At 43.1% G+C, this 27,116-nt stretch overlaps 1 protein-coding gene across 1 annotated transcript in view; it reads left to right on the forward strand.

The window, feature by feature from the left end:
* The first annotated feature begins 950 nt into the window (after positions 1–950).
* LOC138249393 (olfactory receptor 52K2-like) overlaps positions 951–27,116 on the forward strand; it is a 51,336-nt gene continuing 25,170 nt past the window's right edge. The window contains exons 1-3 of the mRNA XM_069203352.1: positions 951–1,877; positions 14,616–14,810; positions 14,892–14,897. Coding sequence (XP_069059453.1) covers positions 951–1,877; positions 14,616–14,810; positions 14,892–14,897 — 1,128 coding nt within the window. The remainder of the gene's footprint in view (positions 1,878–14,615; positions 14,811–14,891; positions 14,898–27,116) is intronic.

Genomic DNA, 27,116 nt, shown 5'->3' on the forward strand with positions numbered 1-27,116 from the left:
GCTTGAGTGATCTCAAAGTGTACTCCTCCTATCACCTGTGAAAACCTGGGAGTTAGAAACTTTTTGGCTCCAAAGACCTCCAGAGGACCAATACAAAAACTACTATGCTAATCCGACAAAGGTGCGTTGCTGCTTGGCTAATAATACAGGTTTCCCTGCTCTGAGCAGCGTCAGGATTGGCCACAGGACAGGTTGGGAGCCTGTGCCTGCAGCCTGCAGGAGTGGAGCGACGTAGTGGTGGTGGTGACAGCGAGTGAAGGTAAGTATATTTTTTTTAATTGAATTCATCCCCCCCTCGGACTCCCTGCACCATCCCGCCCCTTCAAAGCCCTGCAAGCCGCTCCTTGTATTTGGTAAAGACTTCATTTGTTTTTTGTTTTTTGGGTTATTTTTTGCAAGGACGAAACATAGCCTATTTTTGGAAATCAGGAAATATTTCTTGTCATAAACAGAAGTTGATGATGTTGAGCCAGTGCCGTAGTAGTACACTTTGCATCTCTTTTGCCAGGGTAGCTGGCTGTACGTTCAAAAGGAGACTTGGCTACTGGGTTTTGAGCTAATGATACCTAGTTCTAACTTGTAAAACAATTGCCTGATGAGGAATTGGCATTGATATAAAAATTGTGTAGAAAACATAAAGGTTGGAAAATGGAGTCCACTTGAAAAATAAAATTCTGATATTGAGATGGGAAGCACAATTGCAAGCAGCATGTAAAATACAATAAATTTATATAAAAAAAAAGAAATCCAGTTGAGGAGGAAGGATAACAGGTAAAGTCAAGTGCTTAAGAAAATTATTTTTGTGGCTTGACATATACATGGAGTTTATTTTATTTCCTGGATTATTAATTTTGTTGTAAAAGTGCAATAATATAATATCACATCTCATGCTTTCTTTTCTCACAACCAGATATTTCCAGCTTTTTCATGACAACTAATAATTACCTATCATGTCACCTGCCAATAACACCAGATTAACATCTTCATCCTTCATCCTCATTGGCATCCCTGGGTTGGAAGCTTTCCACATCTGGTTTGCTATCCCACTGTTGGCCATGTATATTGTCACTCTTCTGGGAAACTGCATTGTGCTGTTAGCTGTAAAGACAGGACAGAGCCTTCAGAAGCCCATGTTCTTATTCATTTCCTTGCTGTCTTGTTGTGACCTGGTTCTATCCTCTTCTATTCTTCCTAAAACACTAAACCATTTCTTCTTCCGCTCTGGAGAAATCAGTTTCAGTGCCTGCTTCCTCCAGATGTTTCTCATACATGCCTTCACCGGGGTGGAGTCTGGCATCCTCACAGCGATGGCGTTCGACCGATATGTTGCCATTTGCAAACCACTGAGGTACCCCTCTGTGCTAACAAATTCACTGATTGCAAAAATAGCTACAGCTTCACTGGCCAGAGGAGTTTTTACAGTCCTTCCACAGACACTGCTTGCAATGAGAGTACCATTCTGTGGCAGATACATTCCACATACCTTTTGTGAGCACATTGCTGTGGTAAAGCTTTCCTGTGCTGACATCACTCTCAACAGCTTGTACGGTTTGGCTACCACCATCACCTTTGGGACAATGGACCTAGCTTCTATTCTGGTGTCTTACATCCTCATTCTGCAGGCTGTTCTGCATCTTCCCCGCAAAGACCAGTTCAAAGCCTTCAGCACCTGCGCTGCTCATGTCTTGGTGATGTCCCTTTTTTACATTCCCATCCTGTTCTCCCTTGCCATCCACAGATTTCACACCAACATCCCACCTTATGTGCACATCCTTGTGGTGAATGCCTACCTGCTCTTCCCACCTGTGGCAAACCCCATCATTTATGCACTGAAGATGGCAGAAATCCGACGAGCTGTGGGGCAAGTGTGCCAAAAGGTAAAGACCAGCCTTCTTGAAAGGGTGGTCAGTTGTTCTGGGTGACACACCGCTCATTCAATTTTAGATGCAAAATTAGTTTGCAGAGCTTTAAATTAATTGATTTCTCACTGTGCTCATCATGTGCTATTCCTATGCATCTTGATAATGAGCAATGCAGGAATACCCACCTGCTAATTGTTTTTCATAATCTGTGGACGTGAGTCAGCAGTACATATGCATCCTATACATAAATGGAAATCATTATAATATTTAGGCGACTGTACTTTCTAAAATATACCTTTTTTGAATTAAGTACAGTGCAGAAGGAAGTCAAAGTCAAGTACCACATTCTATTTTAGTATTTTGTAATGCATTGTTTACTGATAATGCAGTGCAGAAAATGTAAAATGCTTAACACATACTTCCTGCTATGAAGGCTATGAAGCAAATTGCACAAGCTGAAATATCTACATGTGAGAGTCCTCAGAGTGGGGTAAATTAATCTTGCTTGAGACTGTCTACACCTGTTTTGGTAAATGGGTTATTGGTAAGGGCAGGTAAGCACCTACACTTAGCAACAGGACACCAACCTCCACTTAGGTCCAATTAGGTCTTAGTAAATTAAACCTAGCTCAACCCTTGGTAGCTGTGCAGCGAGCAACAGGGCTTAACTTAAGGAGACATATGCGTAAAGCATTTAAAAATTACAAAACAGTTAATAAGTGAAACACAGAACATAATAAGAATCCAACACCAATTTCTAAAAATAGATTATATTTTGATCTTTGAAATGACACAAAAACTATTAAAATCGGATAAGGGGAACCGGAAATGACACAAAAACTATTAAAATCGGATAAGGGGAGCCGGAGATATGAATTTTTGAAGAATTGTTGCTTTTTAGAACTTAGAAAAGAATAGCGTCAATCAGGTCATCTGGTCGCACCTCGACCAGGGCAAAGTAAAAGTTTGAGGCTGACTGCGATGGAGCCCTGCTCGGCTACAGCTCGAGGATGCCTCAGTCAAAAGTTTACCTTCAGACTTAGTTGTTTTCTTGAACATTTTTTTCAGCGGGACCAAGTCACCAGTCCAATCCGACGTCCTGGAACTCTTTCTCATTTACGTGTTGTGGTAGCCCTCTGGTGTGGCTAAAAATCTTAAACACACCCTTCCCCTGCCCTCTCCTAATCTAATCAAGCGGGCACCTAATTGTCTGGGTTTGCAGCATGTCAGGGAGGTCCTGGCTTGCTCCAAATGTCCTTCTCTGCCTTTGAAGACCTATTTGACAGCCCTCCCCCTTCCTGCCTCTCCATTTGCTGAGGGGAGATCTCCTCCACCAGGCACATCTCTTTGTGTTGAGCCAGTCCATTTCACACCTCATCAAAGCAGCCTGGCCAGGCTGCCAGAGGCTGGCCAATCAGAGCAAAGCAGCAAAAATACTGCAGGGCTGAAGTTGGAAACTTTTCAGGTAAGGTTTAAAACTCTTTACCTGAACAAGGTATATTAAGTCCAACAACTGGAAGTTGTTGGGTTTCTTATAAAAATTATTTTGATCTCAAACTTGAGTTATCTTTTACTTAAGGGGACTTTTAAAATTAAAATAAAGTCTCCCATTCTAGCCTTTGGAGGCCATTCACGACAATGAGGGAAAAACAAATGTAGCTGTTTTACCTCACCAGGGCTTATAAAACTATTTTTATAAGGACCCCGCTTATAGTTGCATAACACCCAGCCCTAGGGGCACACAGGGCACACCTTAGGGGTGACTTATATGTAAAAATAAGGTAGTTTAAGACTGTGGAACTACTTTTAATTCCAAAGTTGAATTTGCATGTAACTTTAATTTAAAAGCAACCAGCAACTATGTTTATTATCCTTTTCTTTGAAAGGGGCGGGCCACAGGGGTGACGTGCACTGAGGGGGAGTGCTGTGCACACAGGGCTCTCTCCAGCACAGCAACTCTGTTGCCAGGCTGGAGAGAGCCTACCCAGTCTGCCTGGGAGTGCCCAGCCAGGGCACTCCCAGCCAATCCTGACAATGCTCTGAGCAGGGTCAGTATTGGCGCAGGGCAGGCTGGGAGCCTGTGCCTGCCTGGAGTGACGAGGGAGAGTGGAGCGGCATGGAGCGAGGTAAGTGTTTTTTTATTTTTTATTTTCACCCGAGCCCCCTTCCCCCAACCCTCTCTCCACCGTACCCCCCACCCGTTCCATGCAGCACGAGCTATGACTCGTTGCATTACTCCAGATTTTTGATTTATTCAAAGCCATGCAAAGTGGCTTTGCGTGGCTTCCAGTATCTGACTTTGCGTCACTTATGTGCCACATTGCATGGTGTAAGCATGACACAAACCTCTCATAAATATGCCCCAAGGTCAGGGAGATTCCTTTTGAGCCTTCAGTAATTCAGAACATGGTGATTTTGTCCCATATTTACGGGGAATTGACATAGGGCAGTGCAACAAGGCTTCCTTCTGCGCTGCCCAACACCAATGTGAATGGGCAGGAATGCACCTTATTTATGAAATGTGTGTCTGCTCCTGTCCTTTCCCCTTGCGCTAGTGCACAGTTTGCTGCCTTGTCCCAAAGCAGGTGCCCTTGCAACATGGTATAAGTGTGTCTGTGTTGCATGCAGGGCTGTTTTTGTGGAGGAAGGGGCACCTTCTTCCACAAACACAATCCCTACAGGTACATTCCTCTTTCTATGTGTGCTACAGAATACCAGTTGTAGGGGCTATCAGTCAATTGGCTGTCTTGATTCTAGTATGCATAAACATATGTACATGCTTACAGAGTGCTGGTTCCTACTATGTAGTCATTGTTAAGTAAGACATTCCATAGAAAGACATTTTTTTTTGTTTTACTAATTCCTTTGCAGATGTTTGACAAAGATTTCCATTAAAAATTAATCTACCTTGGCTACTTCATGGAAGGTTTTGTGCCAATCTTTCAAGTTGGGGCCAAAAAAAGGGCAATTTCCAAAATATAATTTCCCATGTCAATTCCCATAGGACACTTTGCTCTTTGATACAGAAAAAAGACGGAATGGAATTACACCAAATCAGGCTAGACCTTTACTCAGAAAGAGTGCTTTGTGTTATATGATTTGATTCCGTTCAACCATTTTTAAGAAATTCACGTTTAAAAAATGTTTTCAGGCATGACAAGGTTAAAAGGTAAGTACACCTGGATGATTGGTGCTGGTTCTAAAGGCTGTGTGAAGTGCAGAGTTGAGTGCCCCTGGGATGTTGGGGACAGATCCTGGCCAGAGTACAAACCTCCGATGTGCATGACTGAACAGGATACAAAAAATACAGAAATGCACTGAGAAAATATAGGTTCAAATGATGTAGTTAAGTATGTTTATACAATCTTTGCTTACTTTAAACTTTAAACACAATTCAGAAGCAATACAGAAGCAAAAAAACAAAGGCTAAAGTAATGTTACAGATAGCTGCTTAAATAAGAATAGCAACTAAAATTTTAAAACAAAAACACAGAAATTCAACAGTTAAACTTTACTGAGCTAACTATAACTTGTGCTCTGGCCATGCAAGACAGATAATCACATATATTACACCACACAGGATGTTAACTGGCATGATTGAAGACATCTCAACTTTAATTAATCACATTTTTGTGAACTATAAGCATTACACATGGTCTCTTGATTGTTACCAAATACAGGGTTTCTATAGACAGAAACTATGTGACAACATATGTGGATTGTGGATTGTGTCAAAGGCAAGTGAAATGATTTGGGAGGGCTTTTTAATAATCTCAGGGATGCTTCGGTGGAAATGATATGTCTGGTGTTGGAAATGATCCTCTCTACAGGGTCACCCCCAAACATTTTGCCTTCCTCCTCCTCACTTTTGCTGGATGTTTGTTTGTTGGCCATAGGACTCTGTTCACTTTACCGCTGCTAACCAATGCTAAAGTGCTTGTGCTCACTCCCCTAAACATGGTTTGAATGGCATATACCTGATTAGCATATTTAATTTACATGTATGTCCTTTGGAGAGTGGTGTACCACGTACCCAGGGCCTGTAAATTAAATGCTGCTGAACTTATTGTACCATCACTTAGGTAGCATTTAAAACATGTCCCAGGCCTGCCACTGAATGTACTGTCACACTGCCATGTCAATTTGGCATTTAAAACTCTTTGCCAAGACTTACACTCTGCTTTTTAGGACATATGTTACCCCTAAGGAAGGTCCTAGTTAGTCCATAGGGCAGGGTACTGTGTAGGTAAAAGGTAGGGCATGTACTTTAATGTTTTACATATCCTAGAAGTGAAAAACTCCCAAATTTGCTTTTCACTACTGTGAGGTCTACCCCTCCCATAGGATAACTTTATGGCTTCCCTATTACATTTTATATGCTGAAATTCCTAAACCAGAGGTGGTAGATATCATATATTTCCTATCTATGAATTTGTAATGATAAACCCTCTTTAATAGTAAAGTCAGATTTATCATTACAGGTTTAAAAATGCAACTTTTAGAAAATTCGCATTTTCCTGCCCTTAGCTCTCTGTGCCTGCAATCTGCCTTAAGTCACATGATAGAGTGTAACTGAAATTTAGCAATTCATGAATTCCTCCCAGACAGTCACCCATAAGTGGGATTAGCAGGGCCTGAAAGGGCTATTAACTGACTTAATAGGGGGGGAGCTAAGCACGGTCCCAGTTGCACCTGAATAGGCTGTGCTCTGCCACCACAAAATAGGCATAACAACTCTGTGTTGTTACCACAGCCAGCTAGGAGCCAGTGCAGGAGAGGCAGGAAACTCCTGAAACTTCACAGAACCTTTCTGGAAACTTCTCCCACCATCTAGGAGCAGAGAACCAGAGTATAAAAATAGGGCTCCCAGACCTGCTGTTCATTTTACCACTGGACCTGCTGAAGGACTCCCAGAGAACTGCCTCCTCTGTGGCCTGTTGTCCATTCTGCCAGACTGCTGATGTACCTGGAAGGACTGATTTGCTGCCAAGGCAGCACGTGAACTTTCAGAGGCCAGCTTTGCTGTGGAGCACTGCATCTTCAGCTGCACCCAGGACTTCTAGAAGTGATTCCAAGGGCTAGTTTTGTGAGCCTCCTGTTCAGAGATAAAGGGACATAACAGGCTCCTATGATCTTGAACCCACAACTGTGCACAGCCTGAATGAGTCCTGAACACACAAGAGGTCTCCATACACTCCTTGACACTTGTTTGTGTTGCTACAGGTTACTCAATATCTGTGGTTGGGGCTTTAATCTTTCAGGATCTATTTTAAACCTTAAATTTAAATAAAATGTAACTCTGGTACTATTAATTGGATGTTGATGGGTTTGGTGTCAAATAATTTATTAAAATGCTCTCTATTTTTCTAAATTGGTTTGTGATTTGTATTGTGTTGTGTTTTCACGGTATTGCTGTTTATGCACTGCATAAATACTTAACACATTGCCTCTAAGTTAAGCCTGACTGCTTTTTTTTTGGTTCAACCTGCAAGAGATTGTGACTGTATTGTGACCAGGGCTCACACCCCAGTCAACTACCAATCAATTTCTGACATCTGGTAATTGGATTATCAACAATTTGTCATAACAGAACCTTAACAATCAATAACATTTCTTGGAAGTGTGTTAATAATATCTCATGACTCACATCTCACATTTCCAGAAATGTCTCCAGTGACTTTATGCTTTCACACAGAATTCATAATAATAACTCATCATTATGAACGCAGGAGCCTCTTACACAGTTTTGTAGATGAGAAACTCTATCACAACTTGGCGGCTATTTCCGCCCTCCCTATGAATTGTACTGCAGGTCACAGTGCATGTGTAATAAGGCAGGCAGTTTTACAACAAAAGTTGAGGTTAAGCCAGAAGAAGGTTTGAAAGCAGCCTTTATTGCAAAAGATATGTTCCACTGTCTAAAAGGAGCAAAAAAAAAAGTAAAGTGCCTCACCCAGAACACAGTGCTGTTCCAGCCCAGTCCTGCCATAATTGCACATATCCATCTCATATTCTCATTCCATCCATCCGTCAACTTGCTGCAAATACACCCATCCTATACCCTTGAGGCATCACACTTTCTAACACAGAAGCCATTATGAACTGCGGAATATCTGCCACACATGAGATGAAGTACTGACTCTGATGAACTCTCAATAAGAAACTAGTGTTTCCTAAAATGTGTAAAATATTGTGAAAATTATTCGCTGTAATATTATTACACTGATGCATTTGTATGGCTGTTCCAAACTGTACTGTAACTTCTCTTCTTGGCCACATAGCTGAATCTCTACTGGACATAAAACAATTGCGAACCCATCCCTTCAATGAAGGTTTTCAAATGAATGTTTTGGCTATATGGACAATATCAATAGTTCTTGAACAGGCCAGTGAAACATACTCTTTTTTGTGAGCTATTTGTAAAATGCGTATTAATATATATTTTACTCCTCGTAATAAACGTTTATTATTTTGTTACTTCATGAAGAAATTGTTACAACTCAATGTAAAGGGTCATTAGCTAACCTTCTGCTATAAAGGCCTCCATTCAATTATTTCTAAGTATCACCATACTGCCATATTGTGAAGGATGGCTACACCCTTCGTAAAAATGTCAATGCATCAATTGCATACATTTACACAGTAGATTACACTATATTCTAGAGACAATGGAAACTTGTCTCCATTCTAGTAATTGCAGAGGAGTTTACTTTATTGATATGTGTGCTGCCATCGTATCCAGCCAAGGTAGACAAGAGATCTACTAGCCATGTTCATCATTTTGGACCTATCAGCCACCTTCCATAGAGTGTGACAAAATTCGAGTTTTAAAAATCGATTACATTCGTTAAGAGCATTGATTAATTCTGTTGATAAAACTGGACTTTAAATAATGAGATGTTTTACTTCTGATCAATAGAAATGCTCTGAGAATCCATTAATTGCAGTACTTGACTCTGGGAAAATGTATTTCAGTAGATTGACTAAGATTCTCCTTTAAAATATACCCCAATCCCGTTTACCCCATTTTGCTTTCCTATGATAAACAAACAGTGAGACATACAATGTCCTTTTATCCAAAGCTGTGTAAATTTAATTTCAATGTTCAAACAAACAGGTTCAATGTAATTAAAGAGACATACAGTACAATTTAATGTACAATACAAGCTCAATGTTAATCCTCTTTAAATGTTGCTGTTCACATAGACCTCAAAGTCTGCGTCACAAATCAAGGAAGTGGATGGAGAGTTGTTAGAAATTGGGTCTTTTGTTGGCAGTCAGGTTACCTCCAGCAAGGACCCTCACTCTAGTCAGGGTAAGTCACACATAATCCAAATTATCCTGTGCCCACCCTCTGGTAGCTTGGCACTGAGCAGTCAGGCTTAACCTTAGAAGGCAATGCGTAAAGTATTTGTGCTATGAATCATGTATAGCACAACCAAAATACACCACACAGTGTTAAGAAAAATATATAATATTTATATGATACGAAGCAGGTCAAAACGATTAAAATGCAATAAGTATATGTTGAGATATCACTGTAAAAGTGATATAATGTGTCTTTAGTCTTTTAGAAGCAATAAATGTCTATTTCAAGCACAAAGTACCTGGTTTGCTTTTAAAATCTCCGCAAAGAACTAAAGAGGAGGAGATGCATGGAAAACAAGGGGGTGTGCATCGATTTCTTGGGCCGCACACTGTGATGCGTCATTTAGTTTTCATGCAGGGACGGCTGTGCATCGATTTCCAGGCTCGGTTGTGGATCCTCTTCAGGTTGCAGGGCATTTGGACGCCTCAGGGATGATGCGTGGATTTCCGACACTGACAGGACGAAGTCACAGGGGCTGCGTTGATCCGGCGTGCGTTGCGTGGACATTTCTAACGCATGGCAGGTGCTGCGTCTATTCCTCTTTGGAAGTCGGGCTGCGTCGTTACAGCTTGGCTGTGCGTCAATCCAGTGGGCCGTGCGTCAAATTTCCGGTTGCTACACTGGCGCTGCATCGATCTTCTCGATGCAAAGTTACGCTGCGTCGTTCCGGTTTGGCGTGTGGTGAATTTTTCACCACGGTGCAGGCTGTGCGTCGTTTCTGGCAGGCTGTGCGTCAGTTTTTGCCACACAAGGAGTCCTTCTTCTAGAGATGAAGTCTTTTTGGTCCTAAGACTTCAGGGAACAGGAGGCAAGCTCTATCCAAGCCCTTGGAGAGCACTTCTCAACACAGCCAGAGAGTACAAGGCACCAGGGCAACAGCAAGGCAGCAGTCCTTCACAGAAATCAGACAGGTGAGTCCTTTGGGCAGCCAGGCAGTTCTTCTTGGCAGGATGCAAGTTCTGGTTCAGGTTCTCTTCTCCAGGAAGTGTCTTGTCAGGTAGAGTGTCTACCTCAGAAATGTCTGAGTTGGTAGGGGCTAATTCCCAAATGTGCCTTTGAAGTGGGGGAGACTTCAAAGAGTGGATTAGAAGTTCACAAGGTCCCCTTTCAGTTCAGTGCTGTCTGCCAGGGTCCCAGTAGGGGGTGTGGCAGTCCTTTGTGTGAGGGGAGGCTACAGTCCTTTGACATGTAAGTGTCAGGCCCTCCACCCTCCCAGCTCAGGAAGACCCATTGAAAATGCAGATGTATGCAAGTGAGGCTGAGTATTCTGTGTTTGGGGTATGTCTGAATAAATGCACAAGGGAGCTGTCAACTAAACCCAGCCAGACATGGATTGTAAGGCACAGACGGATTTAAGTGCATAGAAATGATCACTTTTTAAAAGTGTAATTTCTAAAATAGTAATATTAAATCCAAATTCACCAGTCAGCAGGATTTTTTACCAGCATTCTGGCCATACTAAATTTGGCCTTCCAACTCCTTTCAGATCAGCAGCTACCACCCAAACAGTATATGAGTGCAGCCCCAAAGTTAGCCCACGAAGAGAGCAGGCCTCACAGCAGTGTAAAAATGAATTTAGGAGTGTTACACTACCAGGACATGTAAACTACATAGGTACATGTCCTGCCTTTTGCCTACACAGCACCCTGTCCTAGGGTGTTCCTAGGGTACACCTCAGGGGTGACTTATATGTAGAAAAAGGGGAGCTTTAGGCTTGGCAAGTACTTTTAAATGTCGAATTGGCAGTGGAACTGTACACACAGGCCTTGCATTGGCAGGCCTGAGACAAGGTTAATGGGCTATTGAGGTGGGTGGCACAATTACTGCTGCAGGCCCACTAGTAGCATGTAATCTACAGGCCCTGAGCACACATAGCACACTCTACTAGGGACTTCTAAGTAAATTAAACAGTCCAATTGGGTATGCTCTAATGTTACCATGTTTAAAAGGGAGAGAGCATATTTACTTTAGCACTGGTTAGCAGTGGTAAAGTGTGCAGAGTCCTACAACCAGCAAAAACAGTGTCTAAAAAGAGGAGGGAGGCAGGCAAAAAGTTAGGGGTGACCACCCTAAGACTGTCAGGTCTAACAAGAGTTTTCACATGAACTGCCAGAAGAGGGTTCTCCTTTAAGGAATTGTTGTAGGTCTCTCGCCATGGGGGCGAGACTGCTAGTTTTGGGTGGCAGCACCACCAAGTGTGGGGACTGTATCTATCCCACACCATCAGGTAGCTTATCAGCCTAACCATTTCAGCTAGCTAGCACAACCTAACCCAAGCCCAGAAGGTACGCATGACACTTGGGCTCCTCAGGGAAGTGGTGCTAGAACAGATTGTACCCCTTTCTCTCGGTTGCATCAGTCTCACACATGCAAATTTAAGCAGACGCAGAACTTAGTTCAATATGTTTTATTGAAGCAACTGAGTTCCATGTACAAAGGCATGAATTGTGACTTTTAGGAAGATGAAACACAACACAATTATCATTGTGACTATGAACATGAAAGAAATAAAAAGTCTCAACATCCTGTCACACTAATACATTTTAAATCCCTGCCTGCCCTACTACTATCTACATGAGTGCTTTAGCAGTGAGAGTCCTTGACTGCCCATACTAGTCTCTGCAAGGAAAGCACAGACCCATACCTGAATAATAAGCAGGAGTTTTCTGCCTGTGATTTGTTGGCAGCCTTCCCAAGTACCTGGAGTAACAAGGCAAGATTCAGCAGAACTGCGACGACATGGTTCAGCGTAAGATGGATAGCTGGAATGTCCCTTCTAGCCTTGTTTGTGCCTGCGTGATGTTTTTATAATAAAACATGTGGTTCTGTGAACTGGCCTGATGTGATAATGCATCTTTTTTGTGGAAGGTGAACATCATTCTCTTAAACAGGCAATATGAAGTAAGGAAAAGAGGTTATTGACTTCGATATTTTTATTAATATTGTAAGTTATCACAGTAATCCTCCGAGTGCTCCGACACAGTCAGAAAAACCGCCTGGCACCCAAAGCGTCCGTTTCACCCTTGCGCTCCCGTTCCAAACCCGATGCTTAGCAACCCCCCTAGATCAACCATTCCTCCCACTCCCACCCAACGTAGTGTAAGTATAACATTGAGTTTTTTTTTTTTGTTTTTTTTTACAAAACCACAATAAACCTCTACCCCAACATATTCAAAATACCATTACATAAACACCTGGGATATACAAACCCACAATAACATTTTTCGTCATTGACACAGTTTCCAAGGGAGTTTTCGTACTCTATTACTCCTACTATGGTAATTCATGACCACCTCTACGACCCGGGTCTGATTGCTCCACCAATGACCACTCATACATGAGCTGATGATCAAACTCCGCATCAGTTTCACCACTTTAGACTTGGTCCACCACTTGTTGCCCTCAACCCTGACTGCATTGCCAGAAACCAATTCCACCCTAACCGGTTCTGATAATTTGGAGCTTCCTTTCTTGACAAAAGTTGGCAGTTTTATAACCACCCAATCACCTTATGATATGAAGGACTCTTTAGCTCCTTTCTTGTTGTCAAAATATCTCTTTTGTGTTTTTTGTTTACTTTTAACATGAGCTTTGATAAGGTCGGAACACTCCCTCACATGCATTTGTTTGAAAAATGTAGACATCCACCCAGGTTTAACTTGAGTATTTGGTTTTCTCCCTTTCAAAGCTTCAAAAGGAGATACCCCTGTAGTGGAATGCGGAGTTGTTCTGTAAAACCACAACATTGCCTGAACTGACGCCTGAACCTCACACCCACTCTTCAATGCCCACCTAATACAGTCTCCCAACACGCAATTAAATCTCTCCACTAAACCATTCGTTTGGGGTTGATAAAGTGAGCACTTCAAATGTTTAACAGAACCTTCCTTCAGAAATGCTTTGAACTCCTCAGACACACACTGTACACCATTATCAGAAATGACTTCTTCTGGGAACCCCTCATTCATAAATAATTCTCTTAAAAATGTTACCAGTGATTGAGCATTGGGTTCCTGTATAAATTTGACATATGGCCACTTCGAAAAGCAATCAACAACTACATATGCATACCGTAAACTGTAATTCAGAGAGTGAAATGGTCCCACCAAATCGACACCAAGTTTTATCCACGGACCAACAGGACATTCATTAGGCATGAGAGGTGGTGTCACAGTTTTCGGAATTTTGTCAGAATTTGAACAAATGATACAATTTCTTACTAATTGCTCAATTTCACTGTCCATATGTGGCCACCAAAAGCTGTCACATACTCTTCTTTTGGTTAAAGTGGCACCCAAATGGCCCTCATGAGCCTTCTCCATAATGGAACACCTCAAGACCTTTGGTGGAATAAGTTTATCATTCCTGATGAATATGTAATCTTCAATCGTCAACTCATCTGATATTTTCCAGAAAGGTTGAACACTTACAGTTATGTCTTTCTCATAAGGCCACCCATCTTTGACAAACTTCATCACTTCACACAAATCCTTGTCACACACCAATTTCTCCTTCCACTCTTTCTCCGAGCAAACAGAGACATGTTCGACCTCAACGGCTGCAATCAAGCAACTTTCATCATCCACAATTTTGTCACTAGAAGGACTTATCTGACTAGGAAATCTTGACAAATAGTCTGCTCTGATATTCCTCCCACCAGGAATATGCATGACTTCAAAATTATATTGCATCAATTTTGCCACCAATCTAGGGATCCTAGGTGTACCTGTTTTGTTGTTGGTTCCCCTTAGAATTGAAACCAAAGGTTTATGATCTGTTTTTAGTACAAAATACCTGCCCCACACATAGCTTCTGAACTTTTCAATAGCCCAAACACAAGCCAGCAACTCTTTTTCCATCACAGAGTAATACATTTCCGGTTCTCTTAACACTCTGGATGCAAAACCAATTGTGTTTTCTGCGCCATCTATTGTTTGAGTCAGCACAGCACCCAGACCTACATTGCTAGCATCCACTGTGAGACAGCACTGAAAATGCTGATCGTAAGGTTTGAATACTTTTGCTTGAGTTAACTGGATTTTGATATCTTCAACCGCTTTTGCACACTCAGGGCCCCATTCAAAACTTGTCTTATCCTTCAACAAATTAGATATGGCTCTGACACGACTTGCATATTCGGGTATAAATCGAGAATAAAACTCACACATGCCTAAAACGTTTTCACTCCATTGTGATTGGGTGGAGGTGCTGCCTTAATGGCATTGATCAAACCAGGTTTTGGGCAGACACCCTCAGCAGAAATCACGTGACCCAAATACTAAACAGACGACCTCATAAACTGGCTCTTTTCTCTTCTAAGAACAATGCCATGAACCATGAACTTCTGTAACACTTGTCTTAGAATTTTGTTTGTGGACCTGCAGATTAGGCGCATGAATAAGTACATCATCCTGAAAGACCACTACATTGGAAATATCCTTAAGAAGAGCATTCATAATCCTTTGAAAAACCGAAGCTGCAGATGCCAACCCAAACGGCATGCGTCAAAATTGGAAAACTCCAAAAGGCTAAACAAAGGCTGTCAAGAACCTAGACTCCTGATCCAATTCCACCTGATGGTAAGCACTGGCCAAGTCTAACTTAGTAAACATCCTTGCATCTTTTTTTTTCTCTTATATTTTTTTTCCTTTTTTTTCTAGATATTAGTATGTTCAAAAATGTAGACCAGACATTACTTGCATTAGCACGTTCAATGGAGTACCTTGTGATTGTGTCTTTTCGTGGGAATTGAAGAGCTTGAACCGTTAGGGTCTTTTTGACAGTCGATGGATGTAACCACTTGTGAAGCAAACCACTCCTACAAAATGGTTCCAGTTTGTATGTTGTTTTTAGGGTGAGTAGGGCACGTAGCGTAGAGCGTCTTGCTTTTCCTTGCAAAGCCTGCCCTCGACACTGCAGTTCGTAGAAATCAACCTTGAGCACAGCTTTGGGCGTGTCGGAGCAAAGCTCGTCTGATAATAGCACAGACTGCCGCAAATCACGACGAAGATGTGAAGAAACTGCCAACCTGGACAATCTGGACTCAGCATACACGCAGGCTCTCACCGCTCGGAGGAACAGCTCGTCACCAAGATTAAGTAAGGAGAAGAGTGTTCTTGACTTCGATATTTTTATTAATATTGTAAGTTATCATAGTAATCCTCCAAGCGCTCCGACACAGTCAGGAAAATTGTACGGCACCCAAAGCGTCCGTTTCACCCTCGCGCTCCCGTTCCAAACCCAATGCATAGCAAACCCCCAAGATCGAACATTCCTCCCGCTCCCACCCAAGGTAGTGTAAGTATAACACAATACTTGGTAGAATATCATCTACAGCCTTGAGCAGACCACAAGATGAAAATGTTGTGCAAAGATCTAGTAAAAATTCCTCTGTCGAAAAGCAGCTGATAAAAAATAATGCAACATCCCCACTAAAATGAATCTATGCTTAAATAATAAAAAGGAATACGTGAAATAAACTAGGTAAGGGGGCACAGGCCACAGGCCCGAGGATAAATAAGTGTGTCCAAACAAAGCGTTAAAATAACCCCACAACAGGATGACCTATACAAAAAAGTTTCCCAATAGAGATTGTTAAATCAATTTAAGTTCCCCTAAGATATAATTAGGCTGCACTATTGAGCTTACTATTAGATTGATCCTAAGGACGTAAACCTTCTTTACTGTTCAACAGTGTAAACGTTTTTTTTCAGGAATAACAAGCCAAAGGACCATTTAACTTATTTTTCTTTGATTTTGCCATTGACATTTGTTGTGTTGACTATAACTATAACCTGCTTCCTCATCTTCCCTTTAAACAATGATAACAAGTGGCCAAGGTGACACAATCTCTAGTTCAAGCATGGGAAATGGGTCAGAAATCCAGTGTTAGATACCAAAACAGATACCAAATAGAGCATAACTGGTTGGTGTGAGCGTCTAACACTTCCAGGCTCCGCTGTCACTGCGCATGCTGCACCATAGCTATACCTGCATGTGAAAACTTTTTAAAACAACAGAGACAATGTTTTGCACACTTAGGGCCAGATGTAGGAAGCAGTTTACATGTCGCAAACAGCGAATTTCGCTGTTTGCGATGTGCAAACTGCACTTTGCAATGCACAAAACCCGTTTTGCGATTTGGTAACCTAGTTACCGAATCGCAAAGCAGGTTTGCAAGTCGCAATTAGGAAGGGGTGTCCCCTTCCTAATTGCGAGTCGCAGTGCAATGCAGGATTGCTTTGTGACGGCGAACGGGGTAGCAAATAAATTGTAGTCAGCACCCATTTCAAATGGGTGCTAACCCATTCGCAAAAGGGAAGGGGTCCCCATGGGACCCCTTTCCCTTTGTGAATGGCATTAAAAACATTTTTCCAGAGCGGGCAGTGGTCCTATGGACCACTGCCTGCTCTGAAAAATTGAAACGAAAACGTTTAATTTTTTAGTTTTGTAATGCATCTGGTTTTCCTTTAACGAAAACGGGCTGCAATACAAAAAAAAAAAACTGCTTTATTTAAAAGCAGTCACAGACATGGTGGTCTGCTGTCTCCAGCAGGCCACCATCCCTGTGAGTGCTGCGAGTCCCAAGGGGGTGAATATTAATGAGGTGGGCATTTGTTACCCCTTTGCGAGTCGCAAACAGTGTCAGGGACAATGTTGTGCATAAGGTTTTGCGACTCGCAAATTGTGAGTCGCTCTGACTCGCAATTGGCGAGTCACAAATGCCAACTTACCTACTTCTGTTCTAGTTTCCAAATTAAATTATTTTCAAAATGGTATGAAATATAAATATTGATTGAACTTGTCTAACTAGTTGTTAGCGGTTTAGAATTGAATGGATTAAACCATTGAGGAGTCAGAGTGGATCCCCAGGTTGTAGCAGCAGAATGCGTTAGCATTATGTGTGACAGACATGTCCAGCTTGCTATTGCTGATGATTCTAGGATTTCTTGCTTGTGGACTGGGGGTGGGAGTTAGTCCGGGGTCTGCAGGCCACTAATCAAAGTCCAAAAGTGAGGCATCCTGTTTTAAGATCACTACTTCTGTCTGTCTTTGTTCAGCTTGAGGCAGTTGGACTTCATCCTGTCAGCTACCTCAGTCATGAGGTAATTGGAATTTTGCCTTGTGCTTTGTGTTTTGTTGGAGACTTAGAGTAACAGATGTCATTGGTGCTGAAGGAAAGTGGAGTATTATGCAGTGAGGCTGTTTAGGATTCACTATGTAATACTCTCACAATATCCCAGAGATGGTTCCTTGGATTCGCAATAATACATACTTAGCTCAGTCCTGGTAATGTGATAAATGCAGTCAACCTTTACTAACAGAGCATGTGTTAAGGATGTCAGAGAGCCAACATGGACGATAAGTAACTGACACGACTCGAAAGAAATCCAACACCAATTTATAAAAATAGAACAGATTTTTATATAACTTCATACTCCAAAACAACGCAAATCAGTTACATATTACCAGAGTTATGGATTTTGAAGCAGGAATAAAATCAGTTCTTTAACAAGCTATTAAATCTCACTGTTGCGGTCACTGGGAAAAGTCACTAAGGACACATGATCACTTACGGGATGAATTCAGAAAGGCAAACTGGTAGTTAAGGTTGTGGTGATCCTAAGACCAGGCTGTGACACTTGGATCAATTCTATCTGGCTCATGGGGCTCTGGTACAGTAGTGTCTAGCTTGCATTTGATGATGACTCCACGGTTTCTTGCGTGTGGGCTAGGGCTTGGTATTGAATGCAGGAGATATGGGCGCTGAAAAATGGTACTTGTGACATTCAGGCCCTCGTTCAAACAGAAGACCACCACTCCAGCTTTCCGCCCGCTGGCCCTATTATGAGTTTGCCATTGGGCCAGTGGGTGGAAACCACGTTTCTGCCTGCCAGCCAAGCGGGAAAGAGGGCCTTAACATTGACGCCAGATCATAATGGAGCCAGCAGCAAGGTGGCAGCGCATCAGGTGCAACAGCACCCGTTGAGCTTTTCAATGCCTGTAATTTGGGCAGTAAAATGCGTGATGGGGCTGTCAATGGGGGTCCCTGCACTGCCCATTCCAAGAACATGGGCAGGGCAGGGGGCCGCCAACATCCCTCTCAGCCAGCCTTTGCATGGTGGTCGGACCCCCACGTAAAGGCTGGTGGAAACCTGACTCGTAATCCAGAGAGCAGCGCTGCCCTGGCGGCTTAGGACTACCGGCACCGCCAGGCTGTTGGCCACTTGTAATGTTGCGGTGCTGGCGGTCGGACCGTGGAGGCTCCGCCACAGTCATAATCAGGGCCTTAGTCACTTGCAGGTCATGGTAGTGGGAGCCAACAGGGGGTTAAGCTTGTGTGGGCATCTGGACCAAGATTCACCAGGCAGAACAACTCCACCTAGTCTCGGTATCTAAGATGCTGAGGTGTGCTTAGCTAGCCTTGTTGCTAAACAGGAATTGCTGTTGCTGGTTTTACCACTGAGGCAGTGCAGAAACTGATGCAAACACTTGATGACTGAGCCACAGGTGATGTAAAAAAAAAATGAGTTGCAGTATCGAGTAAAGGTGGTGATGACCGGACTCACCACTAACAAGCCTTGGCAGTGATAAGGTGGAGGCGAAGTCCCCTTCCGGACGTCCAGTGGAAATGTGTAACCAGCTATAACGTGGCTGAAAGCTGGACTACATTTCCCACAATGCACTAGACTACCTATCTTTGAGCAATCCCTCAGCAGGCCCTTTGGCCAGTGCTTCTTCAGATCAAATGAGTACTTTTTACCTGCGGTGAGGAGGGGAAAAGTGCCACTAGTCCAAGGGAGTCTGGTCTTGTCATTGGATCACAAAAGGATCCCTCTTGCTGGGGGGAACAGACTTTGGTCCAGGATGCGCTGCATTTGAGCAGTTCCAGGAAGTTGCCACAGGTTCAAGGTATCACGCCTTTTGGTTCCTGTTGATGATCGGATTTCTGGTACCAGGGAAGCCTCTTAAATTCTGGATTTAGGGGCGGTAATGGTGTGAGTGCAAGTAGCCAATAGACTACTGGCCCCACTGGCTTATCCACCCCTGAGGTGACCACATCTGGTAGTTTACAGTACCTTTTCTACCCAAAACCCTGCATACTTCCTCTTTCCAAGCTGGAAGAAGTTTTCCTCAGCTGTGCAGACCAGGCTGCCCACCCTAGACTAACCTTCTGGGGGTGTACGCCTCCTGAATAACCAATTTTCCCGCCTACCTGGGGTCAGGTTGTGGGCTTTGTCTTCCACTGGTAGACAGCCTGCTTGCATATCAAAGGTAGTGTGCCCTTTGAAGCTCACTGACTTGACATGTCACTTTACTAGCCTTCCTGGGTGGAAAGGAGGTGTGATCTCCTTCACATCTAGGCCATTTTTCTGACCCCTGTGAGTGTCTGGATCCTGCCTTGATAGCAGCAGATGCATGCTGGAATCTGGAGGACAGGAAAATGTTGGTAACTTGGTGGACAACCTCTAATGCTGCTTCCAGGGTTCATACCACATCACCCTTAACAGGAGATACATGCTGGGGTGAAAAAGCCTGCTGTTTGATACCATACATGACCTACTTTTGTGGTACCATAGTGGAGCTAGCAGCTCCAGGTTTGCCCAAATGCCAGCTCATGTTATCCTATCGACTGTTGTTCACTTATAATAGCCTTTAATGGAAAAGGCCACTATTGGGCCATACAAACTTACTCCTATATGTTCACACCTTTAATATGATGCACCCTGCCTTCTGGGCTTAGGAGGCCTATCTTAGGGGTGACTGATTTAAATTAGGCATAAAAACAACAGATGATGGAAGGAAAGCAGAACCAATCAAACATTCACCCCCGGTCAATGAGCAAAGAAATTGATGGATTAATCCCAACTCTGTGACGAGGGTGAATGGTTGATTGGTTCCTCATTCCATCCATCATTTGTGTTTGTTTACTTTTGATTTATGTTAAGGACATTGCTGAGGCTGTGCCACACATGGTGTGGGCCCTGTTGAGTTTGATCAGTATGCACTGCGTCTGCAATGGCAGGCCTCCTGCCAGTGGTTTTCTTGGGTCACTCAGGGTGGCACAATTAATGCCTCAGGCATTTGTGACCCCCTTTAACACCCATGCCTTGGGTACCACTGGTACCACATACTAGGGACTTATAAGGGGGTTAAAGTGCTGGCCAACTGGGGACACCAGTTCACAGTAACCAATTAAGGGAGAGAGTAGTAGCATGGGGCCTGGTTAGTAGGCTCCAGAGCACTTTTAGAGCCATCATCATCAAACACAAGCTTTATTCGGTCACATAAAACCATCAAAGCATAGCAAAAAAAAAAAGAATCACAGCAATCTAAAAGTTGATATGCACAATAAATAAATGAATACAAATTTAAGAACAACAGTCACTAAAAGATAACATTTAAAAAAAACAAGTACGTATATACCATGTGGCCGCAAGGACCTTGCAAGTGTCTCTCATCAGCATCCTAAGTGCAACTTTACAGTGTCTTAAGCCCAGGTTCCTGCAAACTGGACGAATCCATTTCCGCCGAGCCAAACCAGAGGCTGGGCAGATAAACATAAAATGTACTACAGATTCGGGTGCACAATTGTAACTAGGGCATAAGTCAAGTGTAGGTGATGGTCGCCAGTTACCAGTAAAAGACTTTAACGGTAAGCACCCATTTCTAAAACGGGCATACAAACTTTTACATAATAGAGCAGGGATTAAATCCAGATAAGGTTCGAACTGAGGATACCATTTAAAATCAATAAATTCTGTTGTCAATCGACCATGTGAAGTACATAAAAGGTAGTTATTCCTAACATGAGACCAGTAAACTGTTTTCAAGTGTTGCTTCTGAGCCCTCCCCAATTTGTGGGCATACTTCCAAAAGTCCCCAAGTTCCAAAGTATAAAACCACTTTGAAACATACGTGAGCCAAGGAATAGAAACTGCATTGGGTCTGCCTAAGATGTCCAGCAGTGAATCCTTGTAAACAGCAAGCTCAGGAGTAGTCCAAATGAGTATCCAAAAAAGTAAAGGTCTTAAAGCTGTCACATCAGAGATACGGGAAAACCCAAAGTCCAGGAAAACCGGTATCAATGGTGTACTGCGAGGGCATGCAAGAAGAGTTCTTACAAAATTATTTTCACCCACAGAAAATTTGCTAACATTAGAAGGTCCCCAGACCTCAGCGCCATAAGTCGCTGCACCCTGGGCCTTTGCTAAATAAGTCTTAATAGCCTGAGAAACAGCTTTCACAGTGGTGGTATTGTAAAAACGCAGGATGGCACCTGACCTATGCTGAAGGAGTGCGACGCTCTTACCAATCTGGTCCTCTCACTTCATATTATTTGTAACTCTCACTCCCAAATAGTCTATTGAACATACCTTACTTAAGGGAGCCCCATCTATTGTAATAGTGCATCTCCTATCAGGGCCCATGCTTAGTATCATTCATTTAGTTTTACTGGTTTTAAGTTCCAATCCATGGTCCACACGAAAAGCACTAAACCTGTCCACCAGAATCTGAAGACCTATAGGGGTTTTAGAAATCAAAAGAGAGTCATCAGCAAATAATAAAATAGGAATTTTTTGGTCATTCAAGGAGGGGGCATCATTTTGACAGGCAGACACAACATGCACCACCTCGTTGATGAACAAGGTAAAAAGGGTAGGTGCAAGGACACAGCCCTGACGTAACCCCCACCGGATATCTATGCGATCAGTTATCTCTCCCTAGCTGCCCCATCTCACCTGGGTGTAAGTATTCTCATGCAACCGTTGTATTAGGTGAACTATATTCTCTGGGATGCCAATTTTATACAAAACAGCCCATAACTTTCTTCTAGGGACCAGGTCAAAAGCAGATCTTAGGTCCACAAAGGCAACATATACATTTTATTTTGCCAAGACAACATATTTCACAAATAGGAGGGTCAACCTAAAAACCTGATCCATCGAACTAGTTTATGGACGAAAACCAGCCTGGAGTGGAGTTAGTACCTGATTATCATGGACCCAATCCAAAAGCCTATCCAGTAACTGCTTTGCAAACATATTTTAGAGGTTATCAATAAGGCTGGACCAGGACCAAATAGCAGGTTCAGATTTGAACAGATCCCTAGGTATCTTGTCAGGGCCTGGTGCCTTAGCCGATTTTAAAGAATTAATGGCAGCTGTAGTTTCCGCCATTGAAAAAACAATAAAATCTACAGAGCTGTCATTAGATGTTCTGCAATCGACAGTCCCATGACACAATTCATCCAGAGACAGTGGTGTTGAATCCTGTAATAAAGGTAAAGCATAAAGCTAAGAGAAGTGATCCACCTATCTTTCGGGCTGAATATGCGTATGGATAATGCCATTGCCCCCTCTGTATCTATTGGGCAGCAGCTTCCAGAAGGTCCCATTATCTTGAGGTTTGATTGCATCCAACAGATTTTGCCAAATAGTATCTTCCCAACCTCTCTTTGCCAATTGCAGGGTTTTATTGTACCTAAATCTAGCAGTTTTAATTACCCCCTGTGAGTGAGTGTGGATGGCTGATTTTAGGGTTAGCTTGGCATTTGAGAAATCCTTATTAAACCATTCCCTAGCTTTAGTAATATCAGAGGGGTGCCTAATGGTGATTTCCCTATAAAACAAACCTGCTAAATCCTTACCATTTCTTCATGGTTACCCAAAATTGGAATGTCACTAGCCTCATGCTCCTCATAGCCAGACAAAATTTTCAGGAAAGATGAATACATTTTCTTAACCAAATAAGGATTTGACATTATTTTGGCCAGCTAACACGAGTTTGCCTATGATTCAAAAGGGGTCCCGGAACCTCAGAAATCCAAGTATTCCGAACTCTCCTAAACACATTACTAAGTAATGTAAGGAGTAGAGGGTTGTGGTCACTGTCATGGTGAGGTTCTACCTTCATATCTATAGAGAGAGACCAAAGCCTAATGTCCACCAAAAAATAATCAATAACACTGAAGGAAAACCCTTGCTTGAAAGTGGGTGCAGTATTTAAATCAGATCTGGTACGACCATTACATGCTCTTAGTCCAAATCTAAAACAAAGGGAAGTCAACTGTGAACCAGTACAAGAGCCAATACATCGAATATTCTCCTTCAATTGAGGGATGCCCCAAAGTTCATCCTCCGCAGTCGTCAAATTACTGTTAAGATTATTGGGTTCAAAAGTACAGTTCATATCCCCTGCAACTACTAATTCCGTTAGCGGGTGCAGGGTCTCCACATATTCAGCTAACTGAGCAAGTGTTTGAGACTCTGTGGCTTGGGAAACAGACCTTGCATACACATTGATTATAATCATTTTGAAATCAGGTTGAAATGCAAGTTGAACACCTAATAGGTCGTGGGAGTTAATGCGTAGTGCTGGATGGTGCACTTTAAATTCTTATTCAACAGAATCATGAGACCCCCTTAGGACAACCAAAACCCCCAGATGCAGGTTGGGCCGCAGAAAAATGTGTCACAAACCCATCTAGAGATATCGGATCTTCAGCCCAAGTTTCCTGAAATAAACATATGTCCTGCTTATTGAAGAAACTAACCCACTCAGGGTATCCCAACTTTTTACCCATCCCTGCCAAATTCCAGAACATAATGGAAAATTCTAAGCAAGGGGTCTGGAGCCTAGGTCTAAGATTCAGAACATTCTCAGAATTACCAATCCACTCTTCACGACTAGCCTCAAGAACTGAAATAGGGGTCCTTGAGGGAGAAACATTAGATAGTCATTCTATTTCAGATAGTGAATGGAGAGGATTCACTGTTGTGGTTGGGGCACAGCTTCTGCCAGAATCTTGGGCCTCTCCCGAGGTGCCATCACATAGGGTGGGAAAGCTTCTTACACTACCCTGGGTGGATGGGATTGGACTCTGATACCAGATCCTCTAGAAGCCCTCAAATAGCGAGTGCGTGAATCAAAATTAATAAGGTTATCCACCAAAAAGTTATCAACAAAAAAAATAGAAACAAAATCAAACTCTGATCCTGGTTGACTGTGTCTACCCACCTCAAGAATATCAGCCCGAATGACAGAAAGGCAGTTCCTCCTCATTCATAACCAATAAATCACCTTATTTATAAGGGAATCCTGTATTTCTCTGAGACCAATGGGTAACCTAGGCACCCCCACCATATAAATAAATCCGCCTTTTCCCCTCCAGCCTCGGACCCCATTCTTATTGACGGGGCGATGCGCCCCGATTCGATATGAGCCCTCTTGAAATGACCTTAAAGAGCCAAAGGGGAATTTAGATGATCCAGCATGCACCTGAGCTCCAATATCTCCCCGTGAACCCATGGAAGAAGCTATGTGTTGGGTTATAAACCGTTTCCCTGGTCTACAAGTAGTCCCATTTTTGGAGTCTGAATTGTGTGTCCGGCCAGTTAATACTGGCACAGTAGGGCTATTCTCTATACTATTTACCACCATACTACCAGGACTAGCATTTGAAACCATACATGTGGGAGGCTTGGCCACTTGGGCACGGATTTTTATTGCAGATGAAGCAGCGGGTGCCCCATCTGGAGCAGGGATAAATTCACCCCGCTGAACCGCTGACAATTACACACTACCCTCTGTGCATGTTTTCCCACATCTTTGTTCAGGACTAACAGTACCAAGTTCTTTAAATCATCCAACTTCTGAGAAATGGAGGCCAGGTCAAGTACTCCATTTGATTGTGCTTGTCTGTCCTGAGACAAGGGTAAATGAGGTATAGGATTTCCTCCTTTATGTTCTACATGAGATAAGTACAGATCGCGTTCAGAGGATTCTCTAAGTTCTCTCAGGGCAGCATAGCAATTAGAGCATAAGATGTCAGGAGAAACTAAAACCTTTGCACTTAAAGAAGGCGAAGATGCTTTATCCCCAATTAGAGGGCACTCGACGGGCTCAGCAAACAAGAGGATACTAATCATAGAGGGAGGTGTAGGTATCTGAGCTGATGGAGCAGTATGAAGTTTGGCCTCTATGGTCAGATTGGACATCTGTGGCCTTTTCCTGAAAATATCGGGAATCTTCTTGTATGAGATGGTATCATGGCATGTAGGAGGTGGGAAAAAGGTGCTTCTCAACATGGCTTCCACCTCTTTAAATAAGGTGTCAATTGCCTCAAGAGGATTGCTACTATTGTTAGGATGGCCACTCGTTTTACTAATTGACAGTTTTTTTGGTTTCTTAATGCCAGAAGAAGGCACAGGAATATCTGCTGCCTTCCGTTTATCCATAACTAATCAGTCCAATATTAAGATAAGGAGAAAAAATAAGGAACCATCAGCTACTTTACCGGAGGCGCTAACTTCCCAGGGCTTAAACAATCGGCCCAGCCAAGGCTCAAACAGACGATGACGGGCAAAGACGGGCCCGTCTTGGCCCGGTCTTGGCCCGGGCGTCCAAAGCCCCTTGATGTAGGCCCAGGGGTGCAGGGAATGCTGGGGGATGTTGTTCCCTCCCAGCAACACAGTCTCTCCACAAAGCTAGCGCGTCCCGCGCTTTGTACTTCCAAAGCCCCTTGATGTAGGCCCAGGGTTGCAGGGAATGTGCTGGGGGATGTGGTTCCCTCCCCAGCAACAAAGTCTCTCCTCACAGCTAGACGCTTTCAGAGTCATAACCATCAGCATCTAGAACAAAAGGTGTGGGGTTGACCATCCAAAAAGGTGCATTTGAGTATGTCTACTGTTAGACCTGACAGCCTTAGGGTGGTCACCCCTAGCTTTTTGCCTACCTCCCTCCATTTTTTGGATACTGTTTTTGCTTGTTTTAGGACTCTGCGCACTTTACCACTGCTAACTAGTGCTAAAGTGCATATGCTCTCTCCCTTTAAACATGATGACATTAGATCATACCCAATTGGATTATTTAATTCACTTATAAGTCCCTAGTAAAGTGCACTATATGTGCCCAGGGCCTGTAGATTAAATGCTACTAGTGGGCCTGCAGCACTGATTGTGCCACCCACTTAAGTAGACCCTTAAACATGTTTCACTGCCAATTTGACTTGGCATTTAAAAGTACTTGCCAAGCCTAAAACTCCCCTTTTTAAACATATAAGTCACCCCTAAATTAGACCTTAGGTAATCAATAGGACAGGGTGCTGTATAGACAAAAGGCAGGACATGTACCAATGTAGTTTACATGTCCTGGTAGTTTCAAACTCCCAATTTTTTTTTTGCGCGGCTGTGAGGCCTGCTCCTTTCATAGACTAGCATTAGGGCTACCCTCATATATTGTTTTAGTGGTAGCTGCTGATCTGAAAGGAGTAGGAAGGTCATATTTAGTATGGCCAGAATGGTAATACAAAATCCTGCTGACTGGTGACGTTGGATTTAATATTACTATTTTAGAAATGCCACTTTTAGAAAGTGAGCCTTTCTCTGCACTTAAATCCTTCTGTGCCTGTCAATCCATGTCTGGCGAGGTTCAGTTGACAGCTTCCTTGTGCATTCACTCAGACAAACCCCAAACACAGGATGCTCAGCCTCAATTGCATACATCTGCATTTTGAATGGGTCCTCCTGGGCTTAGAGGGTGGAGGGCCTAACACTTACATGTCAAAGGACAGTAGCCTGCCCTCACAGAAAGGACTGCCACACCCCCTACTGGGATCCTGGCAGACAGGATTGAACTAAAAGAGGACCTTGTGCACTTCTAGGCCACTTTTTGAAGTCTCCCCCACTGCAAAGGCACATTTGGGTATTTAAACAGGGCCTCTGCCCCTACCAACTCAGACACTTCTGAGGTAGACACTGTACCTGACAACACAGTTCCTGGAGAAGAGAACCTGACCCAGAACCTGCAACCTGCCAAGAAGAACTGCCCGGCTGCTCAAAGTACTCACCTGACTGCTTTCTGTGAAGGACTGCTATCTTACT

This window comes from Pleurodeles waltl, chromosome 8, assembly GCF_031143425.1.
Source record: "Pleurodeles waltl isolate 20211129_DDA chromosome 8, aPleWal1.hap1.20221129, whole genome shotgun sequence".
Taxonomy (NCBI): domain Eukaryota; kingdom Metazoa; phylum Chordata; class Amphibia; order Caudata; family Salamandridae; genus Pleurodeles; species Pleurodeles waltl.